The 11,480-nt window shown below is 35.0% G+C and overlaps 1 protein-coding gene across 1 annotated transcript; it reads right to left on the reverse strand.

Moving 5' to 3' along the window:
- Positions 1-586: 586 nt before the first annotated feature.
- LOC125238700 (zinc finger protein 431-like) lies at positions 587-11,018 on the reverse strand. The gene is made up of 4 exons (XM_048146101.1): positions 10,706-11,018; positions 10,168-10,515; positions 9,741-10,016; positions 587-2,842 (listed from the first exon to the last, which is right to left on the reverse strand). The coding sequence occupies exons 1-4, from the start codon at positions 10,803-10,805 to the stop codon at positions 1,539-1,541; spliced, it is 2,028 nt and encodes a 675-aa protein (XP_048002058.1). The 5' UTR covers positions 10,806-11,018; the 3' UTR covers positions 587-1,538.
- Between the last annotated feature and the right edge of the window lie 462 nt (positions 11,019-11,480).

The raw sequence follows: 11,480 nt of genomic DNA on the forward strand, positions 1-11,480 counted from the left end.
TACACAGAACAGACATGTGCGACGTGCGACTGCCCTAACATAGAACAATAAGTACCAGCAAAGCACTTGGCCATGTAGGGTCTGGCGATTAAAGCGCGCCCAGCGCTTCTTCATTCAGCAGCGTATAGTCTGATCTTACATTCCTCCCTAAATTCCTTATAGGGTCGGGCGCAACCCGGTATACAGGCGCGTGTTCTTACATTCAGCAGTAAAGATGGGATTCGGTAAATATTCGGTATTCGGCATATTCGGCAAGTTTTTCAATGTTTGTATTCGGCCGAATATTTCGGTTATATTGCTGAATATTTACCGAATAACCAAGGTAAATAAGCGTCAGTTGTTTCGTAATTCATTGGATAATGACATCCTATTTCAGCATTCTAAGGAACCACCAAAGGGAGGAAAAAAATGCATTCAAATGAAAATATAAGTACCTACAATAATTATGTAACAAAGTAAAAATAACGTAGCTTAAGACACAAAAACAAAAATTTTCTTATGCACTAAATTGTAGGAACATTAAGAGCCTTAGTACCCATTACCAATCATTGAAAAGTTTTTAACTCTAAGCCAAGATTTAAAATTTGGCGGAACCGAATATTCGGCCGAATGTTCAGTTCGGTAACAGCTGAACCGAATGTACGGCCGAATATTCGTATTCAGGCCATCTCTATCAGCAGTAAACTTGACCCTGTAGAGCCGCAGTACAAGCGTGCGTAGCGCGCTTTTACATTCAGCAGTGCAAAGTCTGACCTTCATTCACCAGTACATCTGACCCTGTAAACTGTAGTCTAGCCTACGTCTTTAGACATAGGCTAGACTAGACATAATGTATTCCTTAATATATACTTATTATACTATGGCTTTTATCATAAAAGCTCCTTAAGTTAGTGTGTAATTGTGTATATTATAGAAAATAGTTATAAGGGAAATAGCAACACCCCACCGGGGTCCATGTGTAACTGTAACTATCCACAATTTGTAACATCTATGTAAATACCATGGTTTGCAATAAAGATCTTACTCATACTCATTTATTTATAATATTGTTACATATTACACGTCACAATTGATTTAGGTACATAATTTTATATGGTATATTAAAATTATTATATTAGTACGTAGTTTGATATGTCGAAATATGGTAATACATTTTTAAATTACATTAAGGACCATGAACATTACATAATATTAGAATGAAATGGATACAATGTTTTGTGAATGTTAATTAAATAATTGAAAAAATTTAGAATTCATTCATGTCATAAAAAGCGTGGGTGATAAGCCATTTTTTTAACGCTCGTGTGAATTGGTTCGAAGATTCTATACAGGTGATGTCTTTGGGAAGTTAGTTAGAAATCTTGGGACCTTGTACCCGCATAGTCTTGGAGGACTTACCTACTTACACTAAATGTTATTCTGTGTTTGAGCACTGACTTTAGCTCTGCGTGGATCTCAGCCTACGGCTTTCTCGATAGCGGTGGCTCGCACGTTTCACGTCGTCAACCATTGCGACTGTGTCAATGACAGAATAGTTTTTAATTTGATTTTTTATCACTATGAATCCGAGTATGTTTCTTTAAATAAGAGTTACTTCTAAATCGTTTTTTACACACATCACAAGAATATGTTATATCACTGTGGAACAGCATATGTTGTTTTAAATAAGCGTCAGTTTTAAATCGTTTTTTACACACATCACACGAATATGGTCTTAGGTCAGTATGAACAAGTGTATGTCTTTTCAACTCAGACATATATAAAAATCCTTTTTTACACACATCACAATAATGTTCTCTTACATCAGTGTGACGTAGTAAATGATTTATTAAACAACTCTCAGTTAAAAATCCTTTTTTACATACGTCACAGGAATATGGTCTTATGTCAGTATGAACTAGTGTGTGTCTTTTCAACTCAGATATAAATAAAAATCCTTTTTTACATACGTCACAGGAATATGGGCTTATGTCAGTATGAACTAGTGTGTGTCTTTTCAAATCAGATATAAATAAAAATCCTTTTTTACATATGTCACAGGAATATGGTCTTAATCTTATGTCATTATGAACAAGGGTATGTCTTTTCAACTTAGACATATTTAAAAATCCTTTTTTACACACATCACAATAATGTGTTCTTACATCACTGTGACGTAGTGAATGCTTTTTTAAAAACTTTATAGTTGAAAATCCTTTTTTACATACGTCACAGGAATATGGTCTTATATTACTATGAATCAGAGTATGTTGTTTTAAATAAATCTTAGTTCTGAATCGTTTTTTGCACACATCACACGAATATGGTCGCATGTCACAATGACGCAGTGCATGTACATTCAAAGCACTCTTTCCTATAAATCCTTTTTTACATACTTTACACGAATATGGTTTTATGGCAGCATGAACAAGTAAATGTCGTTTTAAACTATACATAGTCACAAATTCTTCGCTGCATACATCACATGAATATGGTTTTATGACACTATGAATCCCTGTATGTCTATTTAAATCACTCTCAAAATTAAATCCAATGTCCGATTCCTTGTCCGGACTCGGGTCTTGTGAACGCTGTGTGCTCGGCATATGGATATAAGTCATGATATGTTGATCCAAATCTGATCTCAGATCAAAACTATCTCCACAAAGATCACAAGTTGGTTTCCTATTGTCAACTCTAGTGTGTATATCCTCTGCATCAATTTCCGTATGCGTGTGTTGCGTGTCGTTGGTGGCAAGAGCCTCTTGGTGTCGGAGCCGTTCGAGGCGCACGCGGCAGTCCTGGATCGCGTATTTTCGGCATAAAACCCGCTCCTGCTCTTGCTGGCACTGACCAGCAAATGCTAAAACATTTTAGACAGTATTAATAATGATAAAATATCACAAACATATTTTTACTGTAATCACATTAGGTACTCTCATACTCTGCAAAACACCTATAATTTTTTCACAGTAAAATAAAGTGTTTCCTCACTTTCCTTCAGTTATATTTTTAATTTAATTATTTTATACTTCATATCCGTAAATCTTTAAGAAAAGCTGCAGAAAGTATTCAAACGCACAGCCAATTTATATATGCCATTTTAAAAATGATTACAGGCACAACACAATACAAATTTCTATCATTTTTAATTCAGTCATCAACTAAATACACTGACCAGTGCTAGTTTTCTTGGGATTAAAATAGACTCTCACTTAAATTGGAAGACTCATATTGAACATATTATAAATAATAAGATATCCAGTAATTGCTATGCCTTATCTCTATTTGCTCAAACATGTTGAGAAAATATTGTACTAAATGCTTACTATGGAAATGTCTATCCCACAGAACTTAATTTAGATAGAAGAAACAAATTCATATATTTGTATAGGGGCCGAGCGTGTCAAATTTTGTACTGAAGTTGATTCTTGCCTGTAATTTTAAATATGTCTCAGGCTCTTGATTGTTCATAATTTTTGTGTTGTTGCAATTGAATATCACATAACGAGGCATTTTTTATGTTTTGGTTGACTTCAACTTACAAAAATTGACGCCCGAAAGCTGCAAGCTGCGAGTAAAGACGGACAACTCAGTGGATTTCACTGAGTTCATTTGACACGCTAAGTAGATATGTTTGCTTGATCTATACTATATATGACATCTGTGGTCTATCCCTTACTTACATGCAGAGTTATCTACTGGGGTAATTTTGTAGATGTACATAAAACATTCAAATTAAAGTCGCCGTCAATAGAACTTGTGAACAATGTAAACAAACCTTCTAGTCAAAATGTATTTAATTTCCATTCTAACTCATCAGATACTGGCTAAATCCATGTGTTATTTAATCAATTCATATCACATTATGATCCTCAACATTTAAAATAATAAAATTGTGCTAAAATATTGATATTTTATATAATGGTTTGTTTACATTGTTGACAATTTCTATTGACAGCGATTTTACAGAAAAAATGCTTAAGAACTGTATATCGTATGTACACAGCAGATTCACTTCGTGACGTATTTAAAGAAAAAGTATTTTGACATTAGCAAGTATTTATGTCTTAGAGCTATTGGTCCAAGAGCTGGCAGGATTTTGGAGTAGGTCCTTGAGGCAACCTGGAAAGGTGCTCAGATGCTTCTCTGATCATAGCCAACATCAGGTCTGCAAGTCTGGCAGCTGGGGAGCGGGGCTTTATCGAGCTATGAATTTTTGAAGATTTAATTTTTTGAGGCCCAAAAAAGGTGTTTGAGGCAACCTGGAATTATTAAAAAGTGAAAATAGAGTTCCTCAGAAGTCGCATAGTATTTATGCCAGATCGTTTGGCCGGGTCCTTCACCGTGCCAGAACGGTACAAAGTGGTAAAAAAAAAAATTCCAAAAAAGGTTCTTGAGGCAGTCTGTCATTTTTACCAGTGAAAGATGAGGGTCTAAATAGCCATGGAAAAATAATGCCATGACATGAGGTGGGGTCCGTACCCTGCCATTCGATCTTGAAAGTCAATTTTTTAGTTTTTCGTAAATAACTCGTAAACGGTGGCCCGCAGCAAAAAAATATGTTAAACAGAAAATATCTACATAAAATTTCCTACAAGAAAGGTTATGTACGTTTTTTCGATAGGATCAATATATAGATGGATAATTTAGTAAGAAAGTTTTTTTTAATCGATTACATGCTCCGTTTTTCGTCAATACCTCGTAAACGGTGGCCCACAGCAAAAAATTATGTTAAACAGAAAATATCTACATAAAATTTCCTATAAGAAAGGTTATATAAGTTTTTTCGCTAGGGTAAATTTTTTAGTTGGAAAGTATTTTTAAATAGATTTTTGGGCCGTTTTTTGTTGATAACTCAAAAACGGTGGCTCACAGTCAAAAATAATGTTAGACAGAATTAATCTACATAAAATTTCCTACAAGAAAGGTTCTATAAGATTTTTCGCTAGGATCAATATTTTAGTTGGAAAGTATTTTTCAATAGATTTCATGGGCAGTTTTTTGTTGATAACTCGAAATCGGTGGATCACAGCCAAAAATAATGTTATACAGAATTAGGGCCGGTTGCATCAAACCGTCTGTCATCGTTAAACCGTTCGCTAAATTTTATTGTATGGGAAGTTCCATAGACGTCTGCTGCGTGACGATGATGTGTCTGCCAAATGTGGTTGATGCAACTGGCCCTAAATCTCCATAATATTTCCCACAAGAAAGGTCCTATAACATTTTTCGCTAGAATCAATATTTTAGTTAGAAAGTATTTTTAAATAGATTACATGGGCCGTTCTTTGTTAATAACTCGAAATCGGTAGCTCACAGCCAAAACTAATGTTACACAGAATTTATCTACATAATATTTCCTACAAGAAATGTTCTATAACATTTTTCGCTAGAATCAATATTTTAGTTGGAAATTATTTTTAAATAGATTTCATGGGCCGTTTTTTGTTAATAACTCGAAATCGGTGGCTCACAGCCAAAACTAATGTTACACAGAATTAATCTTCATAATATTTCCTACAAGAAAGGTTATGTACGTTTTTTCGATAGGATCAATATATAAATGGATAATTTAGTAAGAAAGTTTTTTTTAATCGATTACATGCTCCGTTTTTCGTCAATACCTCGTAAACGGTGGACCACAGCAAAAAATTATGTTAAACAGAAAATATCTACATAAAATTTCCTATAAGAAAGGTTATATAAGTTTTTTCCCTAGGATCAATTTTTTAGTTGGAAAGTATTTTTAAATAGATATTTGGGCTGTTTTTTGTTGATAACTCAAAAACGGTGACTCACAGCTGAAAATAATGTTAGACAGAATTAATCTACATAAAATTTTCGACAAGAAAGGTACTATAAGATTTTACGCTAGGATCAATATTTTAGTTGGAAAGTATTTTTAAATAGATTTCATGGGCCGTTTTTTGTAAATACCTCGTAAACGGTGGCCCACAGCTAAATAAAATGTTCACGAGAAAAAATCTACATAAGATTTACTACAAGAAAGGTTCTATACGTTTTTTCGCTAGAATCAATATTTTAGTTGGAAAGTATTTTTAAATAAATTACATGGGCCGCTTTTTGCTGATAACTCAAAAACGGTGGCTTACAGCCAAAAATAATGTTATACAGAATTAATCTACATAATATTTCCTACAAGAAAGGTTCTATAAGATTTTTCGCTAGGAGCAATATTATGGGTGGAAATTATTTTTAAATAGATTTCATGGGCCGTGTTTGTAAATACCTCGTAAACGGTGGCCCACAGCTAAATAAAATGTCCACGAGAAAAAATCTACACAAAATTTCCTATAAGAAAAGGTTACTGCAGTTATAGGTTACTACAGTTTAAATCCACATCCACATCACTTTTGTCTGAACTCATTTTGAATTTTGAAAAGCATAGGTATTTGATAAATCCGAGCAAATATAGGTATAATTTTTTAAATTTCCGCGCTTAAACTTTTTTTGAAATCTTTTTGAGGCAAAGTTTTAACCGGTGACATTTACCGCATTAATAGTTTGGCGAAAAAGAGTAGAAATTAGAAAGTATTATTAGGGGCGCCACAGTCTATGTAAACCGTTTTGCGAGGGGCGACCGTCGCGGCCGTCGCCGTCGCGTCTCATCGCATCGTCTACTTCCATATCGATAAGGTTTGATTTCGTATGCGTCGCATCTCCGTCGCGCGACCATCGCGCGACCGTCGCCCCCGAAAGCCATGGCGTGAGCATTTCTTTTTTTTGCCACTTTTATGTAGTGTGATATTTTTTAAAAAAATATGCTATTTCTAATCAGAATTACTAGCTTTTTCAATCCTAGTAGTTAAAAAAATTGTCCCATACATTTTTTTCTTATTTTGTTACCATTTTCCGTACATGTTGTATAGGGTAACAAAAGAGGAAAGTGTAAGCCAAATTACAACTTTCGAAAATGCAGACGAAAAAACATTGCAACATTTTTTATGGGAAACAAAAGAGATCCCATTGAATGCTATTAGCGAAGAAACACATGCTTATTAATCATTATGACTTGTGATAAAATCCTTAGAACAATTATTCCGAATAAGTTTATTTCCTTCAACATTATGGATTTGTACAACTATGGACTTTGATTATTATGGCTAATAAATTTTATGACTAACAATAATTATGACTTTCAAAAATCGGCACTACAATTTCTGACGTTTAATTTTATGACTGGTGATAATATGACTAAGAAAAATTATGACGGAAAACGTTATGGATAGTAAAAATCGGACTTAAAAAATTATGGGAACCAATAGAGACCCATATGCTTTTCGTGAATGTAGGCACCCCTACTGCCCCTACTGGTGGTGCAGGCCGCTCGAACCGTGTTTTGCCGCAAGTCACCGCTAGTTCGTGCACTGCAAATAGTGAATGAGTTTTTAGACGTAGGCGCCACGTCTAAAAACTCATTCACTATTTGCAGTGCACGAACTAGCGGTGACTTGATGTTGATATTCTTGCGAGCAGATGGGCGTTTATACGTGACGAATGCATGAGGTTTTGTGTGGGATTGGAGGAATGAAGGCATCTGTTATTTATTACTTATGTTTTGGTATGTAATGTTTTGATTTTGCTGTTTATTTAATATTTAATTTTGTGTTACTTGTTGTAATGTTTATTTAAAATTCACGGTGCTTTAGTTTTGTATACTGTCATACTGTGTAATTTTCTTTGAGTAAATAAATAAATAAATCTATTTAAATATTATTGATCCTAGCGAAAAAACGTACAAAACTTTTATTGTAGCAAATTTTATGTTTGTTATTCCCGTTGAAGATTGATTTAGCTGTGGACCACCGTTTTCGAGTTGTTTGCAAAAAACGGCTCGTGTAATCTATTTAAAATACTGTCCTACTAAAATATTGATCCTAACGAAAAATCTTACATAACGTTTCTTGTAGCAAATATTATATAGATTATTTCTGTTTAATATTATTTCTGGAAATAATTTCTGATCCTAGCGAAAAAACGTATATGTACAACCTTTCTTATAGGAAATTTTATGTAGATTTTATTCTCGTGAACATTTTATTTAGCTGTGGGCCACCGTTTACGAGGCATTTACAAAAAACGGCCCATGAAATCTATTTAAAAATAATTTCCAACTAAAATATTGATTCTAGCGAAAAATGTTATAGAACCTTTCTTGTAGGAAATATTATGTAGATAAATTCTGTGTAACATTAGTTTTGGCTGTGAGCCACCGATTTCGAGTTATTAATAAAGAACGGCCCATGTAATCTATTTAAAAATACTTTCTAACTAAAATATTGATTCTAGCGAAAAATGTTATAGAACCTTTCTTGTGGGAAATATTATGTAGATTAATTCTGTTTAACATTATTTTTGGCTGTGATCCACCGATTTCGAGTTATCAACAAAAAACTGCCCATGAAATCTATTTAAAAATACTTTCCAACTAAAATATTGATCCTAGCGAAAAATCTTATAGAACCTTTCTTGTAGGAAATTTTATGTAGATTAATTCTGTCTAACATTATTTTTGGCTGTGAGCCACCGTTTTTGAGTTATCAACAAAAAACGGCCCAAAAATCTATTTAAAAATACTTTCCAACTAAAAAATTGACCCTAGCGAAAAAACTTATATAACCTTTCTTATAGGAAATTTTATGTAGATATTTTCTGTTTAACATAATTTTTTGCTGTGGGCCACCGTTTACGAGGTATTGACGAAAAACGGAGCATGTAATCGATTAAAAAAAACTTTCTTACTAAATTATCCATTTATATATTGATCCTATCGAAAAAACGTACATAACCTTTCTTGTAGGAAATTTTATGTAGATATTTTCTGTTTAACATATTTTTTTGCTGCGGGCCACCGTTTACGAGTTATTTACGAAAAACTAAAAAATTGACTTTCAAGATCGAATGGCAGGGTACGGACCCCACCTCATGTCATGGCATTATTTTTCCATGGCTATTTAGACCCTCATCTTTCACTGGTAAAAATGACAGACTGCCTCAAGAACCTTTTTTGGAATTTTTTTTTACCACTTTGTACCGTTCTGGCACGGTGAAGGACCCGGCCAAATGATCTGGCATAAATACTAGGCGACTTCTGAGGAACTCTATTTTCACTTTTTAATAATTCCAGGTTGCCTCAAACACCTTTTTTGGGCCTCAAAAAATTAAATCTTCAAAAATTCATAGCTCGATAAAGCCCCGCTCCCCAGCTGCCAGACTTGCAGACCTGATGTTGGCTATGATCAGAGAAGCATCTGAGCACCTTTCCAGGTTGCCTCAAGGACCTACTCCAAAATCCTGCCAGCTCTCCGTCTATATGTATGTTTATAAAGAGTCAAACTGCATATTTTGTTAAAAAGTCATCATTAAAAAATAATATAAGAGACCAATACAAATATGACCTATATCTTCCACGGGTTAACAACTCTATGTACAAAAAGAGCATGTTTATTATGGCTATCCGTATTTTCAACCATCTTCCTCTCAATATCAAAGCGCTAGACGGAATTATGTTTAAATGTAAGCTCAAGAGTTGGCTGATTGAGCAAGTGTTTTATGACACAAAATAATTTTTTGCTAGTTAATAAGACATCTATGTAATGTTTGGGTTTTAAAATGGGTAGGTTACCTACCATAATTGTACGCCCTAGCAGACAACTGTTGATACTTCTTGTATAAAAAAAGCACCTATGCATGTACAAAGTTATACAATAAAATTCTATTCTATTCTATTCACTCACCATTGCCCTGCGCACCGCCTTCCTGTTCCATGCTCGGAGGTCTGTGGATATGATCTATGACATGTTTCACTAAATCTGATTTTACACTGAATCTTTCATCACAAAGATCACATAATGGTTCTTTCTCTTCAGTGTGAAATTCATCTCTAAATGTAAATTTATCAGTATCGGACTCAGTGTCACTATTAGTTGTGCCTTGTCGCTTAGCGAGCACATCAATGTGTGGGATGTGTTCAAGTGTCACAGAGCAATCTCGAAGCGTATGGCCAATGCGACCTGCACAACAAACATTAAATTATGGTCAATCTCTGTAGATATGATGCTAAATTTAAATCTTTCTTATTTACTCAAGGATTAAACATTTGGCATAATATAGAACTAGTACCAATATAGGGAGTGCATCATTACACAAGAATTCAGAACTTACCATAAACTACTAGAGTGACATCAGGGCGATATGGGCACTCCGCACCCAGAACAAGCTCGTCTTTAACATCATGGTCCGTGTACAGGCCGGCCAGCATGGCTGCTTCGCTCACACACTCCCTGTCCGAGCAGGAGGCTGTCTGTGGGATCTGTGGCACAGACTCCGGCTGCATAACCTCATCCTTCACTCTACCGTCATACAAACCATGTATCACATCGCTCACAATATTTTCAAAGCATGAGGGATCTTCCTTTATTTCGTATTCACTCGTTGTGTGTTGCAAACAATCTTCCTTTTCGTCACTGTCTGACTGATGTTCATTCTGTGGTTCTTCTTTGATGTGCACTGCTGAATAAAACGATTACGATTAGACTCAGAACAAATTTACTTGGCAACGATTTTAATAGCATATACAAGAGTTAAGTAAACGCCATAATTACAAAGAAGATAGTTTTGTAAACATTGCACCGGCGAGGCTGTTAGAATCACTACCAATGTCGTGAAGCCAAATGCACGCGAGAAACACCCGGACACTCACCTCGCGCCGCGCCGGGCGGCCGCCGCTCGGGCTCCGCTTCTGGCTCAGCGGGCTCCTCCTTCAATCGCACAAACTCGGACACTTCGGTTACAAACTCCATTCTCAGTCAATTTTTGATAGTTACACTATGTACCTATTACGATGATCAAAATAAGTTTAAGCACTTTATAGAAAACACTAGCTTTCACCCGCAGCTTCACTCACGTTAAAATCGAAATTGTGGAATGCTCCATACGAAATTCCACCCCCATTTTAGGAAAGTGGGGGTTAGAAAGAAACAAAAAGTAGCCTATGTCACTCTCCATCGCTTCAACTATCTTCACTTGAAAAATTACGTTAATTCGTCGCTCCGTTTTGCCGTGAAAGACGGACAAACAAACAGACACACACACTTTCCCATTTATAATATTAAGTATGGATTAGTGAATTAATAATGTTCACCTGTATAGTTTTTTTCTACATTTCTATCTATCGTATTTTATTCAAGATATCAACTTCTATTTACATTTTTCTACAACTACAACATAACCTCAAACACAAAATGTCAACTTAAGAATCGTAACAGACGGGCGTACTTGGCTTGACTGCAGCATTGGTCCGATCACCACAACATACCGAGATGTGTTCAGAGATCTGCACATACCCGTCTGTACTGTACCCTGCCCTAAAGTGGAAAGTGGGGAAATGTATGAAATCTTTAAAAGTTCCTCTTTTTTTCTGACGAAAGAAATAATAACCAATTCTATATACAGAAACAAGTTGCTGATTTTTGTTC

Source organism: Leguminivora glycinivorella, chromosome 24 (assembly GCF_023078275.1).
Source record: "Leguminivora glycinivorella isolate SPB_JAAS2020 chromosome 24, LegGlyc_1.1, whole genome shotgun sequence".
Taxonomy (NCBI): Eukaryota; Metazoa; Arthropoda; class Insecta; order Lepidoptera; family Tortricidae; genus Leguminivora; species Leguminivora glycinivorella.

Bases quoted from the DNA above. Each gene is read 5' to 3' on its own strand.
- LOC125238700 (XM_048146101.1), bottom strand. From the start codon at position 10,805: ATGGAGTTTGTAACCGAAGTGTCCGAGTTTGTGCGATTGAAGGAGGAG. The intron at 10,516-10,705 runs GTGAGTGTCCGG...CGTTTTATTCAG, and splicing joins GCCGCCCGGCGCGGCGCGAG to CAGTGCACATCAAAGAAGAA. The intron at 10,017-10,167 runs GTAAGTTCTGAA...TTTGTTGTGCAG, and splicing joins TGTCACTCTAGTAGTTTATG to GTCGCATTGGCCATACGCTT.